Source organism: Dipodomys ordii, unplaced genomic scaffold (assembly GCF_000151885.1).
Source record: "Dipodomys ordii isolate 6190 unplaced genomic scaffold, Dord_2.0 Scaffold46, whole genome shotgun sequence".
Classification (NCBI taxonomy): Eukaryota; Metazoa; Chordata; class Mammalia; order Rodentia; family Heteromyidae; genus Dipodomys; species Dipodomys ordii.
In genome coordinates, this window is record NW_012267262.1 from 13,894,165 (window position 1) to 13,918,814 (window position 24,650).

General features: G+C 39.5%; 1 protein-coding gene across 3 annotated transcripts; it reads right to left on the reverse strand.

Moving 5' to 3' along the window:
* Positions 1-664: 664 nt before the first annotated feature.
* Traf6 (TNF receptor-associated factor 6, E3 ubiquitin protein ligase) lies at positions 665-19,467 on the reverse strand. 3 transcript variants are annotated; one of them, XM_013019649.1, is made up of 8 exons: positions 19,311-19,467; positions 18,540-18,634; positions 14,276-14,593; positions 10,343-10,493; positions 9,273-9,431; positions 7,534-7,605; positions 4,699-4,776; positions 665-2,473 (listed from the first exon to the last, which is right to left on the reverse strand). In XM_013019649.1, the coding sequence occupies exons 3-8, from the start codon at positions 14,569-14,571 to the stop codon at positions 1,640-1,642; spliced, it is 1,590 nt and encodes a 529-aa protein (XP_012875103.1). In that variant the 5' UTR covers positions 14,572-14,593; positions 18,540-18,634; positions 19,311-19,467; the 3' UTR covers positions 665-1,639. The 3 variants fall into 3 exon arrangements, with proteins under 3 accessions (XP_012875103.1, XP_012875104.1, XP_012875102.1); XM_013019650.1 differs by lacking the exon at positions 18,540-18,634; XM_013019648.1 differs by lacking the exons at positions 18,540-18,634; positions 19,311-19,467 and having other exon boundaries at positions 14,276-15,801.
* Positions 19,468-24,650: the final 5,183 nt, after the last annotated feature.

The following is a 24,650-nucleotide window of genomic DNA, read 5'->3' on the forward strand; positions in this document are numbered from 1 at the left end:
CCATCTTTCATTTTCTCTCATTAAATAATCTTGTGTAAACGGCAGTAGATGGATCCTCTTAGATTCTTAAGAGTTCACCCTATAGGTGTGGTACTCTTTGAGAACTAGATTCCATAGCATTTTATATATACAGGCCTTAATAAATACAGAATGGCACAAAAATCATCTCTACTAGGAACATTTGGCCACTTCAATACATTCCACAGGATGGGCCTCAGAACCTAGTATGAACTGCTGACTAAAGCAACTCACTTCAACTGTCATGATATAGCCACTATGATGTCTAACCCTGGGGTTAGTGAGTTACCTCTCTCAGGGACCTCTGACAATGTCCCAAGTTTTAAAAAAAAGTTTTTTTTTGTTTGTTTGCTTTTTTTTGGCAGTACTAGGGTTTGAACTCAAGGGTCTTGTGCTTGCTAGGCAGGTGCTCTCCCTCTGAGCCATACTTCAAGCCTTCTTTTGCATTGATTCATGCTCCTGCTCAGGAACATGCCATTATCCATCTATTTTAGGCTTTCCTAAATTCCCATGATAGTGTAACAGCAGGCATTTGTCATCACATTCAGCTCTCAGTTGAGAAAGGGGGGTGGGGGGGAGGTGTCACACAAACTTTTCTGTCTGGGCTGGTCTAAAAGTATGATCTTCCTAATCTCAGCCTCCCAAGTAGGAATACAGGTGTGAATCAGTGATTTTAGAAAATCAGTTTTGTTTCATTTTCTTTACCTAAATTGGAGGGTTTTTGGAAGATTCAGATAGCTTCTGTCATCATCACTGAGATGCCGCCATATGCTCGATGATAGCTTGTAATTTTTATGTTGGTGATTTTGTGTACATAAACAGAAGACATTTGCAGGGCTATAGAATTCACAGAGTTTAGCTCTCAGCAGGTGGTATCCACAAGGCACTTAGCATTTTGAACTCTGGGGACGCTGCCACTGTGAGGCCTCAAGGACACATGTAAGCAAGGATGAATGAAACACCAGTCTTATTAACAGCTAACATATTTATATTAAACAAGTAAGCCTACGCTTAGGTTTAAACTAGTCCCTGAATTATATCCTTAGTTAATATCCTAAGGGGGATTTGGGATGAATGAGAACTTGAGCTTTTAAGGATCATGGTTCAAATCCTTGGCAATCAGTAGGTCAAATAAAATGAGAACTCAATATCTAGAGCAACAACTCTTCCTGTTGGAACTAGCACAGGTAGTAGTGATTCTTGCATTGAATATATTACACACAATACTATAAAAATAAGCTGAAGTTTTAAAGCAAAGTCTATTACTATGGAAGATTTGAGTTATACTGCTCCAATTCTGAACTTTTTGACAATCACACATATTGGAGTAACAGCCCATCAAAGTACAACAAAAGAGGTATTCTGACACAACAGCTACTGCTCTCCACAGGGCCTTCAGATGGAACATGGTAGAAAAAAAGCATGGAATGTGATCCCCAAGGGAGAAAAATTTCCTTATGCATGTGTATCAGGAAGTGGTAAGTGTCCTTTCGTAGAACATTCATTGGTGGAAGTACATCTTTTCAATTGCTTTTTTGTTTGCGTATCATTATTGAGAACAGACAAGAAAAGGCACTGTTTTCCCAGATAGTTTGTTGTTCTAAAATAAAATGTGGGGATATTACACCCCTGTGTCAGTACTTCGTGGCTGGAAGCCCTCCTTTCGAAGGCTTCCCATGTCAAAGCGGGTGGAGACTTCACAGCGTACTAATAACGTATCATCCTTAATGAAGGTTCTCTGTCTTAAGGCTTCAAGGTGCATAAATGTTACATAGCCAAAACCTTTGGGGTTCCGTGGGATGGTGGGTCGTTGGAAGGCAAGGAGTTCTGGTTTGGCATCCATTACCTCTTCATGGTTTTGCCTTATTGGTGTTTCAGACTGATCAAGAATTGTAAGGCGTATTGTACCTTGGAAGGGCCAGGGGAGGTGGCTGTCATACTCGCCTTGCATGGTGTGGACAAAGAGGGATATATAGTTGGCACAGCGTTGAGCAGTTGGCAACTGCAGATGCAGGCGCATGCAGAGTTTGTACCCAGGTTTGCCTGTATAGAAACCAGGGCTATGAATGACAACAGGTTTCTCTTCTTCTTGAGATTTTAAGTGCATCCCAAAGTTGCAGATCTTCCAAATGTAAATCCCATTGCACTGCTGTGCTTCAATTTCAGCAACTTTGTCCTCAAGGGTTCGTATGGTTCGTTTGAGCTCACTTACATACATACTCTGAGTTTCCATTTTAGCAGTCAGCTCCCGGATTTGATGGTCCTGTCTTACAAGGCGACCTTCTAACTGCTGAATGGTTTCCATGAAGGTCCGAACATCTGGGTCATAAGCCCGTGGCAAAGAGGTATCATATGAGGGTAAAGCAAGGTTTATGCTATGAACAGCCTGGGCCAACATTCTCATGTGAGACTGCGTATTCTCTTGTAGATGGCGTGCCAAATGATTTCTCTGCATCTAAAAACCAAGCACAAACCTTAGGTTGGGCATAGACATTGAGACAACCAGGAAAAGGACCTAGCCAGAGCAAATGAGTTTATTTTTATTTTTAGTTTTTGTCAGTTGTGAGGCCTGAACTCGGCCTGGGTGCTGTCCCTGTGCTCTTCAGCTCAAGGTTAGCACTCTACCACTTGAGCCGCAGTGCCACTTCTGGCTTTTTCTGCTTATGTGGTGCTGAGGAATCGAACCAGGGCCTCATGCATGCAAGGCAAGCACTCTACCACTGAGCCACCTTCCCAGCCCTGCAAATGAGTTTTTAAGTAGCACCACCACTTCCTTCTATCTTCCCTTTGTCTTCATTGGATATTTTTTTTTTTTGTGGGTACAATGCATTGGTTTGTTTTGCCCTCAGGTGAGGCGGTGCTCTACCACTTTGAGGCATGCCTCCAGCCTTTTAATGATTAGAGAAGAAGCCTCACATAGTTTTATGCCTGGGCTGGCTTTGAATCATGATCCTCTAAGGTCTCAGCCTTAGTAGCTGAGTAGCTAGGATTACAAGCCTGAGCCACCAGCACCTGACACTCATTGGATTCTTGAACTAATTGAAAGGATCCTGACTCTTAATATTAGTAAACAAAAACAACTGAGGCCACCAGATGAATAAATCTCCCTTTCATCCACACGAATACCTTTCTTTGCTGACTCACAGATGACTTTGCTCATGTTCAAGATCAATCCTTTCTAACACTTCAGATGCTGCACTCAGGAATTCTTTGTCTTTTTTTTCCCCTTTGCATTAAAAGAGTCGGGGACATTTTTTCTTCTAAGAGTCATTTGGATATTGATAACATCATTATGGGCCATATAAAATTATCAGTACAGGCAAAAACAGGTCCTCCCCAATGCCTCATTTATAATACAAATCAATTTTAAATTGGAATATGCTGTCTCCATAGTATTCCAAGACCATCAATAACATCCTGAATGCTGTACGTAAAACAATTCTAACCATTTTTATCATAAAAGAAATTCAAGTATATTATAGAGTATTATAGAGAAACAGAAAATACAGATTAAAAAGAAATCATCTATTATCTCAACTAACTTCATTAATATTTGATGTGTTTCCTTTAGGGCTTTTCCTCTATGCACACAAACAAAATATAATCATCCTACATACTATTTTAGTCTTCTAAATTATTAAATATAAGTTAATTGTAAATAAAGTTTTAAGATTATAGCGGAAAAAAAAGTCTGGTGGCATTCTCAAGAAACAAAAGTGACTTACCACAAATAATGCTCTGTTAGATATTGAGCACTGCTGGTCACTAATCTTAAAGATGATTTGGGAGACCATGACAAGAATTTGCCTTGCCTGGCTTACCTATTTCTACTATTACTTGCTTATGATTCTTTTCCTTGGTCTATTTCTCTTCCATGTAAGCCTAATTCCACATATGCACAATCACATCTTCTATCACCACTAAAACTTACTTTCTGAATCAATATTCTGTGTTCGCTTTGGCAGCACATATACTGAATCAATATTCTAAGTCTCTGTTTCTTTTTGGAGCTTAAGACCACATATATACTGTCTGACAGTTATCTTTGCCCAGATGTCCTATAGCTAAGGGAACTCTCATCCCCAGCTACACAACTCGGAAATAGAATTATTATTATTTTTCCCACAGTTCTGTTTCCTTTTTGTTTTTTTTTCTTTGATAAATGCTTCTTTTCAATTATATGGGAATGAAGGCAGGAAACCAAGACTTTCTCTAGATGCTCCCTATCCTTTGCCCACTATATCTAATGAATTTTACAGTCAATACATTTTCCCTCCTAGAAATGCATTGGGCTCCTAGATTTTGTCCTCATTTTGGGTCTTTCTATTGAAAACTCAGGTATTTCCACTTTCACTGAAACGAACTATCTGTAGTTCCCCAATCACTACGTTTACCCACTCATTAGACAGCTCTCTTTTGTCTTTTTAAATAACTTTGTTCATCTGTGAATATTCAGCCTACACATCTTATTTTGTCATATCTGTCCAAATGCACTTAGCTGTGGTTAAGCATGACTAAAATATGCAGGCTAATTAGCTGTGGTTAAGCATGACTAAAACATGTAGGCTAAGCATGTGTGTGCTTGTAACATCTATGTTTAACTTCTGTATACTTTATATATAAACATCATTTATCATCTTTTCTTATATTTAAGAAATCAAAGAAAAAAAGAAAACTTACCTTTTCATGGCAACCAAAGGTACTGAATGTGCATGGGATTGGGGCTGTGGGGCAGTCCAGATCGTAATGATTAGGCATCTTAGAATCAAAACAGAGGTTGAAAAATGTTTTAGCCTTCATGTCCTGTACTACGTTGATGAAATTATACTTAAAAAGAAATTTACATTTTACCCTAACAAAAAGTAGCCTATGGATTACATCAGCAAAGTTGAATAAACTGTGACAGAAACCTATAGCTAATAAAAATTGGTTTTTATGTTCAAAATTGAGGGAAATACCAAAAAATATAGCATGATATGCGCTCTAAAATTCACTAAAATTTATTTCCTAAAATGAAATTTTCTTTTTGCTAGGAGCTGATATCCTGTAACGGCAATTTAAAAATAAAAATACAACTTTTGATAACTTACAACTGCAGACTGTCAACCAGGCCCTTTCTGTAGTCTAGGCTGTCAACTGCATGCATTAAAGTCACTAACTAGAATCATTACTTCACTCATAACCTTTTACGAGTCATCTTATCTTTTGCTAACCTGTGCAAATTTTAGTTATTCTGGAAGACTTAGCTATTAATCAAAGCTTTAAAGAATGTCTCAGCCTTTGATTTGGGGACTCAGCTCTTTAGCTCACGGCTAGCGCACTACCACTTGAGCCACAGCACCAGTTCCTGTTTTCTGAGTGGTTTGTTGGAGATAAGAGTCTCATAGACTTTCCTGCCTGGGCTGGCTTTGAACCACGATCCTCAGATCTCGGCCTTCTGAGCAGCTAGGATTACAGGCGTGAGCCATCGGCGCCTGGCCAAAGTTACATTCTTGAGAGCTTGTTTGGAAATTCCAGCAGGAGAGTGCAGCTACTTCTATACCCTTGACCAAAGAACATTTCCTCTCTACCAAGGAAGATTATCCTTTGACCCAACTTCCAAGCTGAGATGGGATTGCACATGAAGTGGTGAGGAAGAAGGCACTTAGACTAGTTGGTTGGATCAGCTGACCAACCCTAGTGATCAATGGGATGACAGATGTTGCAGGCAGATGCCCTCATGTCCTTAAGGATACATTCTTTAAGGTAAGATCTATTACATAGAATCACATTAAAAAAATATTGGTGCCAGCCGGGCGCTGGTGGCTCATGCCTGTAATCCTAGCTACTTAGGTGGCTGAGATCTGAGGATCGTGGTTCAAAGCCAGCCCAGGCAGGAGAGACCATGAGACTCCTATCTCCAATAAACCACCAGAAAAAAAACCGGAAGTGGCGCTGTGGCTCAAGTGATAGAGTGCTCGCCTTGAGCTGAAGGACAGCGCCCAGGCCCAGAGTTCAAGCCCCATGACCGACCAAAAAAAAAAAAATATTGGTGCCAAGAGTTGTAAGGTAGCTTGGTGGTGGTAAAACACTTGTCTAATATGTATGAAATCCTGGATTCAATCCTCAGCTCTACAAGGGAGAAAAGAAAAACTGACAAAAACAGTGCCAAGCTTTTTTGTTTTGTTTTGTAAAAGAAATTTAACAAAATAGTTATGGACCAGAGAGCAAATTAATGGTACAGCTAGGACCAAAATCTACCTTTTCCAATGCTTTGTCTAGGTTTTTATCCTACATTAAATTTTACCTTAGCTTGTTTTAAAATATACTGCATGGCTTCAAGTATTAAAAGAGAACAAAAGAAAAAACAGGGGAAGTGGGACTTCATAAATGGAGACCTTTCACACCTTCCTATAAGACTTTGTTAGAAAGTAACTAAAGGACATTGTTAAGAGATAAATGGAGGATGGGTGCTGATGACTCACACCTCTAATCCTAGCAACTCAGGAGGCTGAGATCTTGGTTTGAAGCCAGCCCTGGAAGGGAAGCCTGTAAGATTTCTATCTCCAATTAACCACCAAAAAAGCTAGAAGTACAGTGTAGCTCAAGTGGTAAACTGCTAAACTTGAGGGGGAAAAAAAAAAAAAGGCAACTCAGAGACAGTGCATACACCCTGTGTTCAAGGCCCTGGACAATTCCCATCCCAACCCCACCCCCAATCCCCTGCAAAAGAAATAAATGGAGAAGTGTCATCAAATGACAGGTTTTGCTGTTCTGCTTGAATGATCTGTGGGGTTTATTGGTTCATGGGTGCACATATAGGTTTAGTAACTAATATTTTTAATTTGTGGGTAAATTCCCCAAATGTCAAAAAAAATAGCAATCAGATGGAATTTTCCTTTTTCTAGTAGTAACCAAAACAGTTTTCTATTATAAATATTATCTCTGATGATGCCCCATCAGTAGCCTAAATGACAAAGGAACAGAGAAATCTCAAAACTTTCTGTATGCCTCAGGAGGTACCACTGGATTAATTAGTTTTCTTCTATTTCATTGTTAGGTTATTCTTTCAGCCAGTCTCTGGATTCCTAAGATCTTCATTTCATAGGGTGTAAATAAGTATCTCTACATGTTTTTGTTTTTTTATTAAGCAGGGCTCTTATTTTCCATGGTTTCTATCTTACAATTATCCAGTTTTTATCAGAATTCTTTCTATTGTGGGTGGTGCTGGGGATCAAACCCAATATACCACCTTGTACATCCTAGGTGAGTGCTTTACCCTGGTTATATCCCTAGCCCTGAAATTTTTATAAATACACATACATGTAGGCATTATGTTAATGATCTAGGAATTGTAAAAGTTCTTCATGTTGTTGTTTTAATATATTTATTAACTACATTAATGTATGTGAGAAATGTTTGCAGTTCTAGCTTATTCAAAACGTATTAATTTTGCCTTATTGATTTAAATAAAAAAATACTAACACTTCTGTGAATTATTTGAAAATCTTTACTTTTTACAGGAAATTAGTATACCTGTTCTCTGATGAGCATGGTGTTACAGTATTCACAGATGACATTTGCCAAAGGACAGTTCTGGTCATGGATCTAAATTTAATGAGAAAAATAGAAGCATAAGAAGAAGAAAAAAAAACCCACAAAGAAAGTAATTTTTCAAAACAAGTACTTTTTTCACTATGAACAAATTAAGAACATTGGTTTGTGTAAAGCCATAGTATTATAACACTACCTGGAGGATATTTTTTTCTTTCCCTTTGCTAGTGTAATAAATAGGATTCATTCAGACTTCTGACTCAGACAAAGAATATGCGAACAGGTAAGCAGTTCTTAAAGTCACTTTTAATATGAGGCAGATTATTTGTGACTAGTTTGGCCATCGTTTACCAGTGTTCTCTTTTTTCCAAAGGCAATTGTTTCCCAAATTTTTCAGCAGCAGCATGACAAATCAATGCCAATTCTCATCATTATAGTTACAGAACAAATGCCTCATTAGGGGATGAGGCTTTGGTGCTCATGTTCTGATAATCCCAGAAGGGTACGTCTTATTTTTCTATAATACAGTGACTTTAGCTGTTATGTAGGAATCACATGCTATTCCATCTAATTTACTCAGTTTTACTTTGATGTCAATTTGCTCTGATGACTGAAACTTCTCTACACTGTAAGCAAATTATTTGTTTTTAATTGGCTGATATCAGTTATATGAGGGGGACAATTTCATTTAGCAGAATTTTTTTGAATATCAATATACTAAATATAGTAAGTTTGATTGCCTACAGAAAACTGAGAAATATTTAAAAGAATTAAAGTTTGCAGAAGGATCTAAGTATCAGTTATAAAGGAACATGAAATATAGTTGGTTCTTTTAGTGGAGTACAAAGGACAGGCACTAAAGGCTAAGCTTTTGGGTTTTGACATTAACAACATTAATATAAAACTCTAACAATATCCTGGTTTTTGCATTAAAAAATACTGTATCATCATCACAGTGTTTCAGGCTACATTAAAATTTTTTAAAGATTTTTTAAATAAGATTAAAAAAACTTCCTTATGAAAGTATAACAAACATATTGAAAAGAACATAGCATGAAGCACAATAAATTACTACCAACAGAACATGTTTTGCTTGAGCGAATTTACCCTTTGGTTCTAACATCCCAATCCCTCTTGCACAACAATTCTTACACAGTAATCATTTTACTTGTTTGTTAGCAATCAGATCGGCCTTTAATATTCATATAATGCTGCTGGGTGCTAGTTGGCTCACTCTTGAAATCCTACTCAGGAGACTAAGATCTAAGGATCCTGGTTCAAAGCCAGGCTGGGGAGGAAAGTCCATGAGACTATTAGCTCCAATTAACCAGCAAAAAGCTGGAAGTAGAACTGTGAATCAAGTAGTAAAGTACTAGCCTTGAGCTAAATAGCTCGGGAAATGTGGGAGGGCCTCAGTTCAAGTTCTAGTACCAGAAAAAAAAAATCACATACAGGAAAGAGAAGAAGCATATTTCTTTCCTAGTGCCTTTTGCAATTGGAAGATTCACAGCAGCAGGAATGTTTTCTAAGAAAGATACACAAATATTAACTGTACCTTTTTTTTTTTGCAATGATTCAGTAAAACTTTGTTTCTTACAAATAATCTTTTTTTAAACTGATCATGTACATTCACTTGTGTGTACTGCTACTGCCTTCAAAATATATATCTTTTAAAAAATTTAACTAAGTATTGGAATTAAGAAATCCAAATTAGTACATGCCTCTTTATCTTCAAATGCCATGGATACAGCACAGTTTATACAAGAAACTTGTCTTCTTGGACAATCCTCCAACACGTGAATATTAAATTGGAATTTTGGCAAGGGATGCTGGCATTGGGGACAATTCATAAGAGCAAACTCGCAATGAGCTTGATGATCCTAGAATACAGAAAACAAAATTATTATCTGCCAACACTAAGCAAGTTTTCTAAAGATAATTACTTCTAAGTTTATACTGTTCTCTTGAGCAGAATTAATCATAATCCTACATTATCTAATTTATACCAAAAAACCATTCATAGTTTGAAGGCTTTTCACACCATTGTGAACTGGAACATTGGAAGTTTATGCAAAGAATGTGAATTGTAAAGTTCATGCATTCAATTCTAGAAGACAGGTGGAGAGAAGTCAGATTTCCAGGTTACCAATTTAGTGCTTGTTAAAAGAACCAGTCTTTTTAAAAAGGGCTAACTCAAAAATCACAGCCTACATAGCACTCTTAAACACTAAATTCCATGTAGAACCTGAAATATATTTAGTTTCTAGTAAAAACTACAAAAGTAAAAAATTGATTTATCATAACCTAAGAGCCAACTTCTTTCTGATTTCTTCAATTCATTTTGACCTATAGGAACATTTAATTTAGTAAATAAAAAAAAAAAGACCATTCAGAAAAACAGAGAGAAGGAAAAAGAATACCAAAATGTACATGAGGGTACATGGTACATGCTATTCTTTTTAAAATAAGAGAAATAAAGGTAAGGATTAAAATGTGATTCTTGTATTTAAAGTTTTTTTTATCAGTTTTATTTGTAGATAATGCTCATGTCAAAAACTTTCAGGAAATTTGCTTTTATTATTGTTAGGAAAAAGTCCTAAATAAAAAAAATTGTTTTCTTCTTAAGTTCAATATATTTAACAGCCAAAGGGTTAGCATTAATTCAAGAATTTAGTAGCCAATTATTCATTTATCATACGGTAGGTATAGCCAATGTAAAAATAAATACAAGGGTCTCTTTCTCTAGAAACTGCTTTGCATACACGCTAACACTAGAAAACAACTTTACTACCTCAAGATGTCTCAGCTCCATTTTGTGCAGACAGCCTTTATTTGGACACTTGACCATGAGAGAAAGAATCTCTCGTTTTGCAAAATTGTCAGGAAATAGTTGGTTTTCCAACAGGATCTCATTGTCCACAGGACACTTGTGACCTGCATCCCTAAAAGAAATAATCCAGTGATTTAAACATTCCTGGGAGAAAAATCAACTTTACTGCATAAAATGACTGAACATATTAGACTGCAGGGGACCACCAAAATCATTTGACCTCTTATGTATAGTTCATTAATTATTCTTTTATGAAATGTGTACAAATAAATACCATATTGATTACCTATCATAAGCCCGATTTTAGATGGAAGAATAGATTCCATCTAGAAAATGAGAAAAAGCCGTTGAATAAAATCCTATTTTAATTGGCACAAAATGAAGGGAGAGTTAATGGGAATTCCAGCAACCTAGCTGACCTTGATACAGTCCACACAGTAAGAGGGACTATTTTTATAATACTGTATTATGCCTATGGTACATTGCTCAGTTATAAGGTAATTACCAGTGTCCTCCTTTCAAGGTCTACTCTGAAAACAGTCACTGTAATACTCTTAACTCCTGGGCAATAGGTTTCTTTTATTTGATTATCCAGGGTGCAAAGGAGTTAAAGGACTTATGTCCTGCTTTCAGGCTGTTTGTCTGTTTTTTGTGCTGATATTGGGGCTTGAACTCAAGGCTTAGCTTTTTAGCTCAAGGCTGGTGCTCTGCCACTTGAGTAACAGCTCCACTTCTGGCTTTTTGGTGGTTAATTGACGATTAAAAAAAAACGCAAGGGGCTGGGAAGGTGGCTCAGAGGTAGAACGCTTGCCTTGCATGCATGAGGCCCTAGGTTTGATTCCTCAGCACCACATAATCAGGAAAAAAAAAGCCAGAAGTGGTGCTATGACTCAAATGGTAGCGCACTAGCCTTGAGCTGAAGAGCTGAGGGACAGTGCCCAGGCCCAGAGTTCAGGCCCCACGACTGGACCCCCAAAAAAAAAACCCGCAAAACTTTCTTATTCAGGTTGGCTTTGAACAGTGATCCTCAGATCTCAGTCTCCTGAATAGCTAGGATTACATGTATAAGTCACCAGCACTCAGCTTGCCATGCTTTTACCCATTTCATGATGAGAAAAATTGCCATAAAGAGAGTTGTGTCATTCCTTTTTAACTTTTTTGGAATGTCTCCTTTACTGACAAAGTGTCAATCACTCTAGCATATGCTGAGTACCTCCTGTGTGCTCATCAGTGCTCACTGCTGTGGTAGGTAAAAAAATGACAAACAATGACATCTGCTATCAAATGGCATAGAGCTAATCAATGATGAGTGATACCGTTGATCTTTATGGGGCCTCTCTCAGATTATATAATGGCATTATTACATTGACAAAGACATGGAGAATATAGAAAGCCATGAACAGCTTTATTGAAATGCATATTCACACCTATAGTGATATATACTTCAGAGAAAGTAAGAACCTTCCAAAGCAAACTGAAAATTATTATCCATACTTTTGGCCATCATTCCAAAAGAAAATGGAATTACACTGTAATGAATTTTGATTCTCTGAATGACGAGAACCAATGAGGAATTTTAGAGCAGTTTCTTTAAAAATATTAGAGCCAAAACCAGATGCCATCTAGGGTAGAGGAACACGGAGGTTGGGAAAAGCCTCAAATTTCCTTTGGGTTCTGTTTCCTTTTCAGATTACTGTCCCACTAATTCTGAACATGAATATTTTGCTATTAAAGAACTGTTACAGGTTAGTTACTTCTGGGACATGGGTGACATTTGATAATTCAGAATACGGTATCATTTTACCCAAGTAGACTACAAGTAAGAAAACCATTCAAAGAGAGAGAGAAAAAAAGGCTGAGCCTTAACCCTGGTCTCCTATTTATCCTAAGCTCCTGGTTTTAATCAGTGGCTGCCTTGGGTCACAGCTGGAAGGGGGGTGGATACTACCAGTATCTAGGAGACATATACCAAACATATGGCTACAAATCCTACAACACACAAGACACAACAAGGTATCAACAGTGCCAAGTATGAGAAAATTCCCTTAAACAGATCTTGTTCACTGAACAACCAGCAACACATATCCCCCATAAACTGAAATAAGGAACATAGTTCCTTGTAACTTAAATTATGCCAAGTCTGAGGTATTAACTTCAAGTCCAAAACTTAAGAGATAAAAACCTATGAAACCAATAAATAGCCAGACATGGACTCGAAGAAAATGGGTTTAGAAATAATAATAAAATCTATTTAGGAATAATATGGCTTAGTCCTTAATGCAGAAATATTGGGAAGTGATTGGAGCACGAGGACTCTGACCTCCATCCGTGCATTAATTCATTGATGGGCTCATAATCTGATGGCCTACAGGGAGGTGACTGAAACCTAGGTGCTGGGACCAGTTGAAGGGAGTACCTGCCTCTTTCTCACCCATGTATAGTCACCAAGTTAAAACAGCAATACACTGAGCACCTACCGTGGGCCCATCATGATTATCAGCACTTAAGAAATAAAATAGTTCAGTGTTAGCAAAGAAAGACAACTGCACCAATCAAAGTTCAAGAACCTTCTGTATTTAAACACCATTTGCAATGTTCTGGGCTTTTTTTTGTTGTTACATTTAGAATGATAAAATGTTTCAGACATTAAATTGTTATCTTATTTTAAAAAATGAAGATGGAGCTAAACTTTTGCTCTTAATGGGCTTATCTTCTAGTAGGGTGAGGAGGTAATAAATTATGAAGGTATATCACAAGGCAGAAGTACTAGGGAAAAAAAGTAGAGCCTGGTAAGTATGACTGTTGGGCTAAAAGTAGGGATGACCTTGCTGTGGTAAAAACAGGGTACAGAGAACCTCTGAGAGAGGGATAGTTCAGCTACACTGGAGGGAGATCAAGGGGTTAATTATGGTAAGAATGCTCACATAGATAAAACAGCTAAAGCAATTAACTCAACAAGGCAGGCATCTGCTTGACATGTTCAGTGAACAGCAAATAAGTGAATGCAAGAGAGGGAGAACAGCAGAGAGCTCAGAAAACAAACCATGGGCCTATCATACAGGGCCTTTAAGAACTTTGACTTTTTTTGTTGTTGTTGGTTGTGGGGCTTTAACTCATTAACTCAGGGCCTGAGTACTGTCCTTGAGCTTCTCTGTGGTCAAGGCTAGCACTCTACCACTTGATCCACAGTGTCACTTCCCGTTTATTGGCAGAAAAAGTCTCAGGATTCTTCTACCCAGGCTTGCCTGGAATTATGATCCTCTGATCTCAGCCTCCTGAGTAGCTAGGATTACAGCACCTGGCAAGGACTTTGACTCCCAGCAGAGATGACATCATCTCACTTATTTACTAGGCTCACTCTAGCAGCTAAAACGAGACGGAGAAGGACAAGAGTAAAAGGAAGTCTTTTTAGAGCTGATGGTGAGTCCAGTCAGTAGCAGCTGAGGCAGGGAGGACTAGATTATGGAGCTAGGTAATGAAGGTAGACCCTTCAGTGAATGTTTTCTTTAAAATAATACTATTTTACAGTTACAGACACTGGGTAACAGAACGTACTATGGCTAAATGATCATTTATACAATTCCTGGAATGATAATCCAAACCATACAAAAAATGGCACAGTTTAAAAATATCTTTTTTAAGGCAGAGAATTACTCCCAGTCTTCATTAGAACTGCTTTAAGTAGAGGGAACTATTTTCTTAATTATCTGTATGTCAGAGGAGGAGGAGAGGCAGAAGCCAACCTTTTGTACTACAGTACTTTCTGTCCACTGTTCTTTTCTTTCCTAAAAAGCTTCCTACGTGTGAGACTATTCTTGGGAATGGCCTGTGTGTGACACAGTAATGAACTCTGCATGTGGTTGTTGTAGGACATCATTCTTTTATGTCACATACCTTATGGATTTGATGATGCAGGCTTTGCAGAACCTGTGGCCGCATGGTGTCTGCACGGCTTCCCGTAATGCCATCAAGCAAATGGGGCATTCATATTTGCTTTCCAATGGTGGATCAAACTCTACATCGTAGCCCTGGATCTCTTCCATAAAGGAGCTGGAGAGGTTCCCTGTGCTGGGAGGACCACTTACACTGTCATCTTTCGCTGTAGCGCTGCAGGAGCTGGCCATGGCGGCACAGCAGTCACTTTCAGACTGGCTGGACCCACAGCTGCGTTCACAGTTTAACAGACTCATAGTCACTTGATTGTCGACTGCTCTGTAAAAATACCCAGGAACAAATGCTTTACTGCTTTTTTTATACATAAAAAACAGCACACACACATAACTTATCTATGCGAGTCACCAATTAGGAGACACTAGCTGTGCTAATGTTACTTATAAATAACTCTTAAAATGTTTCTCAGTATTGACTGCTATTTTTTAATTAGTTAGCTGACTCCCTCCTTCAAAAAATTTGTGACACTTATGCAAAGCACTTGGGGCACACAAAGACCGGGTCCTTTAAGGAGTTCATGATCTAGCAGAATGACAATACAAGGCTAAAAAAGGAAAGGCACTCAGTAGTAACACTCATCTAGATCACATTATCTGTTCACATGTCTGTTTCTTATGACTAAGATCAGGAGTTTAATTGTCATTTCCATACACTTAGCATTGAAGCACATGATTTTCATAGACCAAGTGTTTGTTAAGCATATACTGAAGAATTCAATAATATCGTTGATGTACCTTCAAGTGTCTGAGTTGAAGAGAACCGTATGGCAGGCTAGCAAGGCAGGGCTATGAAGAGCAGAGCACCCTGCACCATTACTGCAGGTGTGATTTAGGGCAAGTTACTTAACAATTTATTTGGGTCTTGGTTTCTTCTTGTTGATAAGAAATTCTATGAGGATTTCTAAATGCTCAGTGTGGGAATTTCTACTATGTAGAAAGAATGGAATTTAAATCCTGTATCTTTACGTCCTTCTGGTTCAGTCAGGTCAAGTGACAATGTTTCATTATCAATGGAAAAAACAAGTGAGGTTTCTTCACCAATGGAAAAGTATTCTTGTAAGGAGGAGATCAATGTCTTTGAATTCTAAATTGTTGTGGTATGCAGATGAGTTGCATTGCTAATGCCTAAACACAATCCACAGCCCGTGTAACTATGTCTTTATGTTAGATAATTGTTCTCTGAGGAAATTTCCTATTATATGCTAGATACAGTTCTCAAAAACTTCCAGTCAATACTATCCCCTAGCTTGTCTTACTTTTATATAAAAATTCTACCTGCCACATTAAGGTAGTACTTTCTAATCTTTTAACTACCAAAATTCTTCCTTTGCGTCAGAGATTCTGAGAGCTACTGGATGATCAGCACCTAGGATAAGTAAGGCATGGTTCTGGGAGAGGAAGTACTGCGAAGTGGTGAAGAGGTCAAGGGTTAGAATCTCATGGTCTGGATTTACCCCTCTTCTGCTATCATCTGTATATGACTTGGGCAAATGCTATAACCTATCTATGGTTCAATTTCCTCACTGTAAACACAGTTAACAATAAGACTCACCTGAGAGTTACAGCAAGGATTAAATGATTATTATGTGCAAATCTATAGCAGTACCAGGCAGTAAAAGCAAGTTATTATTTCAAATAGCTTTATATAGTCCTTTGCTTAATAATTATATTGGCCTCACTTATCAAAGCGGATACTATGGAGCTTAAAAAGATTAAGAAACCAGTATTAATAAGTAACATATTATGTTCATCTGTGTTCTGAGCAATTCATTTTACCAAGCAGCACTTAAGACTTTTTCTTTATTCTGATTATAATAGATACTATAAATATGAGCTGTCCAGCACTGTTACACTGAGTTGATGGAATTCTAAAAAGTCAGTAGAAAAGCGTAGCATTTTATTTTCTTGTTTAGTTTTGATATATTTTTGTTAAAAGTTAAAAATAGCTCCCAATGCCTTGTAATATCCAACTTAGACATTAGAAAAGTGCATACAGATTGAAAGGAAAGAAGAACAGGAGACAGTTGCATACTAGCATGGTATTAATGCCTCTCTCCACCTTCAATCCTAGCACAAATGAGTTATGCCACACCAGGGTATATATTCCTTCTTATTTTTCTTTCCTATATACATTATTGTGTCCAATTATTTACTCAGGTACATTTCCTAGAAGTAGACTTGTTGGGTCCAAAGATCTGTAACTTTCTAAGCTTTCTGATAGATGATGCTGGTTATCCAATATATATCTAAGATTTTCTAATTTTCATTTCCACAGAGTATATATGAGAAATCCCATTTCCTATACCTTCAACAACATCAGACAGATTTATCTTTTGTCTTTAACTATTTTATTTTTAAAGTAGATTACTTTTGAGAAATTAATAGTTGTATAGCAAATATGACTAAACTGAGTGTATCTTTTTTTTTTTTTTTCCTGTGCCAGTCCTGGGGCTTGAACTCTGGGTCTGGGTGCTGTCCCTAAGCTTTTTTGCTCAATGCTAACACTGTACTAGTTGAGCCACAGCTCCTGCCTGGGCTGGCTTCCAATCATGATTCTTAGAGCACAGTTTCCTGAGAGATTAGTATCACAGGTGTGAACCACCAGCACCCAACTCTGGGCGTACCTTTCTGCCCAAATGTCCAGTTTAAAATTTAGTTTACTGCTGGTCTATACATTGCTTTCTTCCTGTCCAGTTTAAAAACTCACAAGTTAATAGCTATGTGTTTCTAGGAAATCCTGCCTACTAGGTCCTAAGTCCTTAGCAGGAATTCCCTGCTTTAAGACATAAACACACAAGCCGTACAGCATCCAAATAAACATTTTTAGACAGCCACCCTCTCCAGTCTATAGTACCCTGTAACTAGCCTGCAAACAGAAAATAAAGTTAACCAGCATTAAGTGTCATATAGTATTTTTGTGTTTTTTTTATTTAAACAAATTACCCACCTCGGCCACTACAAGAGAGGGCTACAGGTATGTTAAAATAGTTACTATTACTTTAATATTTCTTTACAGCTTCTTTTCTATTTACTTACGTGTTTTTTCCCCTACATGAATTAATAGAGTGTAGGGAACAAAGTTTAAATGGTTCTTTAACTTTTAAGAGCTTTAGAGTTGCATTCCTTTCTTGCAGGTGGGAATCCAGTATGGTAAGTGCTGCTTTAATTAGTTATTGTGGAGATGTAACCACCATCAACTTATTTTGATTGCAAAATGAATGACTATTGAAATTAGCCTTGTAAAACCTGCAAATTAGAAACTGGGAATCCATTATAATCCAAAAATAATACTGCTTAGGAGCGAGGTAGGGTAATCCACAAAAACTTGTTCTTCTAAGGCCTACTTATGGTATGATAGAAATTTGTAAAGTAAAAGGAATCAACAACTTATGCCATGCTTAGTAGCTTGTAACCGAAAAATATACGTAGGTCAACATATAAAGTAATGCAAAAGAAAAATCACCTCCAACCAGCTACTACAGGAACTATTTACCAATTCCTTAAAAAATCTCTGCTGAAAATGTGCAACAATAGGGAATCAAGAGGTGCTGAAAAACAACAACAAAAAGCTATTCAAGTATTATCACAGTGAATCTACAAGGCGAGCGCTCTACCACTGAGCCACCTTCCCAGCAGTATACAATTTGGGGTTTTGTTTTTTTTTTGGGGGGGGGGGTCCGGTCACGGGGCCTGAATTCTGGGCCTGGGCACTGTCCCTCAGCTCTTCAGCTCAAGGCTAGTGCTCTACCCCTTGAGCCACAAGGCCACTTCTGGCTTTTTTCTTTTTGTTTATGTGGTGCTGAGGAATCAAACCCAGGGCCTCATGCATGCAAGGCAAGCCCTCTACCACAGAGCCACCTTCCCAGCCCCACAGTGAATCTAAATTCAAGGTGCATTTCCTTTCTGAGGCACTACTTATTTCCTTCCAAGGGCCAATGATTTGAATGAGTTCTCTTGTAAACCAAGGGGTTGAGAATTTATCACCACCAGGTATGAAAATTTCATCACAGACACCTCTTCAGGTTCTACTTCTGAAATAACACAAAAACACATGGTTGAGTGCACCAAGATGAAAACTCCTAGGTGACCCTCGCACCCGTGACATGGGCAACTAACGCCTAAAATACATTTTTTTTTTCTCCCTGAGTCACCAGAGTCCACAGTCCTTCCTCCAACCCCCAACCTCAAAGTCAGAAAAGTCCCTTTACCTTCCCTAATGGGAAAGGAGAAACATGCCAGCGACCAAGTGCACCCAAGCCAACACTTCAGAATCTCTTCAACGAGTTGTTCTCGTTTTCTAGACCTGTGGAACAAGACAGTAATCTGCTCTCCGAGGAGCAATCAAAACCTACACATTCAGAGCTGCCGAGACTCTGGGGTGCTTTTCCCTTCACGTTCAAGACAGTCCTCAGTCCCAGCTGGAGTTCCCCCTGAGTAGGAACAGCTTTGTAACAACCCAGCGTCTGGAACAATCGCTACCACGACTGAGAGCCGGGGCGGGGGGGGGGGGGGGGGGAAGGAACAAAGGTGTCACTTAATTTCTTGACACCCTCCCCCCAAAGTTCAGCCGGGAACTCGGAAAGAGCTTTCCTCCGGACGCTGGCCGCGCGAGGAGGCGCTGGGGATCGAAAGGGAATGTCGCTGTTCTTGTTCTGGTTTTGAACTGAAGTTGGAAGGATGGGAAACTCCAAAGGGCGATCTCTCCGGTCGATCCTCGGAAGGAGAAGGGGCGGGGGCGAGGGGAGGACGGGCTGGGGCTGCAGGGGCGCCCTCACCCCCACCCCGGGAGCGGGGTGATCCAAGGGGGGGACCCCGGAAGCCGAGAGGAGGAGGGGACCCGGGGTGACCCGCGGGCAGCGAAGGGACCCGGGGCGGCGTCCAGACCCCTCCGTGGGGAGCGAAGGGACTGGGTCAGGGGGCGGCTCCCGGACCCGAGGGAAGCCAGGCCGGCCGGGAGGTCAAGTGTCAGGCCCACTCACCGCTCTAGGACGCCGGGCCGCCGGGTAAGGTTCCCCCAGGTCTCATGCCTCCGTTCCCCAGCCGAGGCGCCGGGAGGATCGACTGGGCGCACCAAGGGGAGGAGGCCCCGATGCCAACTTCCCGGCCCCCGGGCCGCCGCCACAGCGTCCACCCAACACCGGGAAACTCAGCCCCGCCCCGCCCCGGACGCGCAGCTTCCGCCTTTCAGGGTGCGAGGAGGGCGGCGAGGGGCGGGGCGCGCGCGGGGAGCCGAGAGCGGCCGGGTCGAGACAGAGCGCCGCTTAGCTCCGGTCCTCCACGCGCGCGCATGCGTACGGCGTCTCCAGCTGTCAATTTAGTGCCTTCAAGGTTCTGCTTTTTCTCCTGCTGGGTGTTCCATCTGGGAATTCCTGATGGCACCATCCTAAATTGGATGGCCTGTGTGTTTGTTCCAGGATGTGCGTGCATGCGACCCTTACCGTGTGTGTGTGTAAATAAATTGCAGTAAGAATGATGCAGCCCCAGTCTCAAGGTCAGGGTGATTGGTTAATAGTAGACTTAGCAGTAGCAATCCCAAACTCTATTTTCACAGCCCTTTCTGGAAGTCCTGAATCCACCCCCCACCTCTACTCTCCTTGCCAAGGAATTTGTTTTCCACGATAATAGTAACCTTTAGTCCTTCCCCTTCATCTAGTCTGAGAGAGCTAGCTCATGCCTGAAACATTTCTTTGAAATTCCTGCCAATAATACTAGCTGAATTATTGTCATGGGAAAGCTATTTTAAATTCCCAGTTGAACTAGGAAGAAGCATCTACAGAATGTGATGTACAAGATGCACAAAAGCTTTTCACCCACCTATACAAGGTGAGCTGATCCTCCCTCACCTGTCAGGGGGAGATTTTACAGGTAGTGGTCAAATGAACAGATCTTGAAACTAGGATGATTCCTTCATATTGTGGTAATTCTTCCCTGTGTAAACTGTGTGGTTTTAGACTGCATTAAATAATTTGAACTAGCTTCTGTCTTCACATCTCATGTTATTTTTAATATGTTATTGTAAAGATGATGTACAGAGGGGTTACAGTTACATAAGTCAAGTCATGAGTACATTTCTTTTTGAACTGTGTCATTCCTCTCCCTCATTTTCTCCCATTTTTCCTCCCAACATCCCTCCCCAACAAGTTGCATAGTTCATTTCCAACGTAATGTCTAGTGAGTATCACTGCTGAACTAGTTCACCTTTATCTCACTGTTTCTGTGCTTCCCCTTCCCCTGCCCAAATCAGATAACAAACATACAAGACAAAAGATACAGAAATCAAAAGCAGTGGCAAACAGGAAGAAAACAGATGAAAAAGAACCACAAAAAGTAAAATAAAAAACCTCTTGTTTCTATTTCTTTGAGTTCATGTTGATAAGCATCATTTTATTTGATCATATGCACATAGCTTCTAAGCCCTTGTGATCTTCTCCTTAGGATATCCTTCTTTGCTCTCTCTGTTACAACTGATTTTTAACATGGAGATATTAATAAAGTTAATGAATGGGATAAGTTTATATATATATATATAAGTAAATGACTTAAAATTGTCTCAGAAATATGTCAATAAATATGAAACATATTATATTGCCTCCCTTTTGCTGCCAATATTTTTAAATGACTGCCTTCTCAAGACAAGAATTGGTCACTACTCAGACTAAGTTGGTCTCTGCTTAAAAACATATTTTGAAGTGTGTTAGACATGAAGAGATCATTATAAGAAATTGGGAGACAGAGAAAAGGAAGAGCAGGAGAGGCAAACTTCCCTCACTTATTAGCATGAGTTATTGTGTAAATTAACATACCAGCTGCATTTTCCTAAACTAGACAGAGAGGGGAGGGGGAGAGACAGAGAGAGGGGGGAGAGAAAGGGAGAGAGAGGGAAAGAGAGAGAGAGAGGGAGGGAGGGGGAGAGAGAAAGAGAGAACCTATTTTACAGGAATGTAAATGCATGTGAGAGAACCCAGCACTAGGCTTTAAAAAGATTAGATGTTCCGTGTATTTCTTTACGTGATTTCTTTTGTTTTGAAATTTTTATTTTTACAAAGGGATTTCAGTTCAACAAGTCACAATAAGAGTATGATGCATCTCAATCGATGTCATCCCTTCCATTGGGTAACACTGTTTTTTTAAGTGTTCTTGAGAGTTCCAATGTCTACGAATCCTGTTTATGTTCCATTTCCTTATGTTAGGGCTCACCCATTCTGTTGGCAAGTGGGAAACCCTCCAATCTCTGTCCACTTGCAGTCTGGCAGGGCCATGTGACCAGTTCAGGTTTATGGGTTTTGAAGGAAAGGGACGCTAGCTGTTTCTAAGTCAAAGCATTTTATTTTTGTCACAAGACTTTATTCCCTGTGATCAACCCCTGTGCCAGTTCTTTTTACATATGTGACCAAAATGTCTGATAGAAACAATTTGAAGAAGGAAGGATTTATCTTTAGCTCCTGATATTGGAGGGTTTAGTTCTTTATAGCAGAGAAGCTGTGGCAGGGCAGAGCAGTTGCACTATCACTGACAGGAAGTAGAATAGGGTAGCCACAGGAAGTAGCCATGGTGAGAAGTTATATCCCCTAAGGACATACATCCAGTGACATACTTTCCTCACCCAGGCCCCATCTTCCACAATTCTGCCACCTCCTCATAGGTTATGCCAATTTTTAATCCACCAGTGGATTAAAACCATTTGTTAAGTCAGAACCCTCATGTTCTAATGGTCTGTAGGACCACACTCAATAGATGCACCCAGAGTTGTGCTTCACTGATTTCCTAGGGACTTCTCAATCCAATCAAGTTGAAAAACTCAGAGGCCACAAAAGTAGTTCTCAGAGGGGAAAGGTTGATCCCTATATTACTGTTCGGAGGGAAGTTGCTTTGGCAAGTCAACCCAGCTGCCTTGGAATTAAATGAAGAAGAAATACATGTCTACTCTTTTAATCCTTTGAGATACCAGTGGTGGCTTTCTCACATCACTCCTTCCGCCTTTTCTGTTTATGTGGTACTGAGGAATCGAACCCAGGGCTTCATGCATGCTAAGCAAGCACTCTACCAGAAATCTACAGTCCTAGCCCTTCCCACTGAATAATTTAACCCATCTAGTACACAACTCCTTCGTGAAGTCTTTCCTTGTACTAGGAAACAGAGCACCAAAGTTGCACTACTAGCTCCACTTCTCATTAAAAGTAGGACCTAATCAGATGTCCTCACCTATAAAGCTGGAATAAAGTCTACCACATTTTCTTTTCAAAGCTCAAATGAATTCAAATGAGAGCATTTGAAGATGCTTCCCAGACCAGGAAGTCCTGTACTAATGGAAATAATTAGCTATTCTGATTAGTATAGTCACCTGATAGGTATAGCATTTACAGTGTACAGATTTTCTGGGAAGTATTATTCCTGGATGGCTGTTTTCACATTCTATTTGAAAACTGAAATAAGACACAGGAGGTAGGTTTGGAAGAGTAAGGGATCCTTTTCCAAATGAGGAAATAAAATACCTATCTGAGAGTTAAATTATAAAGTTTAGAAACAATTCGTTAGCTCAAAATAATCGGCAATGATTTTGTGTCTGTGGCACGGACATGTACAATGAAGAGAACTGTCTCTTCACTTGGAAGAGAGGGGAAGGTGAGCACATTTCCTTTGTAATTTCATTACCACTTATCAAGTAATGTTGAGATGATAAATTGATCTGAGTAACTGCTTTCCAGGAGGGAAAGAATGTACCAGTCAGAGGATTTGAGTATCTGAATTACTTATCTGAGTTACAGGTGTAAGTAAATGAATTGCTTTTGTTGGATTGGTATCTGTGTTTCCCATGAGCACAGTTAATACCCAGGTACTCAGTGTTGATAAAACCAAGTGTTGAATTGACAGAGCTAAGAGGTTAATCCATCAAGGTAAAAAGCACCTTATCACCTTTCCTGGTATAGTCTCTTTGGTCACCTTAAAAAATTATTATTAAGAAAGAGTTTGTAAACTTTGAAACAAAGCAAAAAGATACCCACGAATCTTTTTGGCATCATTGCCTTTTGACATTCTTGCCTAATAATTATTTAATTTGTGGGGGGGGCAGTGGATCAATTGTGGGCTTGAACTTGGGGCCTGGACACTGCCCTTGAGCTATTTTGCTCAGGGCTAGTGCTATACCCCTTTGAGGCACAACATTATTTCTGGTTTTCTGTTGGTTAGTTGGAGATGAGTCTCCCAGACTTTCCTGCCCAGGCTGGCTTTGAATGGAGATTCTCAGATATCAGCCTCCTGAGTAGCTAGGATTACAGGCATGAGCCACCAACTCCAGGCTAATTATTTAATTTTCTATGTTGTATTATGTACTCATATGTGACTTTGCTCTTGATGACTCTTTTCAGAGACTAGACATTGAAACTATGCATTCATTTATAGATTTCTGTTCAGGGAAAAAATGCAACCTTGGATGTTAATGTACCTTTGGATATTGACCAGTTTTGTGTGTATTAAGCAGAGAGACACATTTCAGTAGTATTCCTTCTACTACATGCATCCAATTTCCACTTCTCAATTACTCCTTTCAGCCACTTTCTAAAATCATCTTATTTATTTCCTTCCTTCATCACTGAGTTGAATAAAACCTTAGGCATGTGTTCCCTTTGTATCAGTCTTATCTTTTACTTTTGCAAAACTATGCTGGGTGGTACTTCCTCTCAGCACATGTGTGCTGGATAAATTATGGGTTTGAGCTGCCAAGGGATCCTGAAAATGTAGAACTTTTTACCTTTTTTTGTTGTTGTTGTTGGTCATGGGTTTGAACTCTGGGCCTGAGTGCTATCCCTCAGCTCTTCATCTCAAGGGGAGCTCTCTAATACTTGAGCCACAGCGCCACTTCCGAATGTTGAACTTTTCAGAGTATTTGAATCTTTTTTTGGGGGGGGGTGAGTCTTGGGATTTGAATTCAGGACCTACACACTATCCCTGAGTCTCTCGGTGCTCAAGGCTAGCCTAGCATTCTACCACTTGAGCCACAGCATCACTTCTGCCTTTTTCTGAGTAGTTTATTGGAGGTAAGAGTCTCATGGACTTTCTTGCCCTGGCAGGCTTTGAACCATGACCCTCAAATCTCAGCCTCCTGAGTAGCTAGGATGACAGATGAGAGCCACTGGAGCCCAGCTGGAATCTTGATAATAAATATTAGTCATGTGCTGCAGCATAAAACAAGAAAAATGTATACTTAAGCTTTTGAGTTATCCCTATTTTCAAGGTATCCAATGATTTCTGTTTTATTACTATTCTTTTGGTGGCACTAGGGTTTGAACTCAGGGCTTCACACTTGGTAGGTAGGTATTCTG

What these genes read in the sequence shown, in the direction of transcription:
- Traf6 (XM_013019648.1), bottom strand. Translation starts at nt 14,640, where the DNA reads ATGTATAAAAAAAGCAGTAAAGCATTTGTTCCTGGGTATTTTTACAGA. An exon ending in TGGAGCTGAGACATCTTGAG is followed by an intron (nt 9,432 to 10,342) that starts GTAGTAAAGTTG and finishes TCTGTATTCTAG; the next exon opens with GATCATCAAGCTCATTGCGA. An exon ending in CCATGCTCATCAGAGAACAG is followed by an intron (nt 4,777 to 7,533) that starts GTATACTAATTT and finishes TTTGATTCTAAG; the next exon opens with ATGCCTAATCATTACGATCT.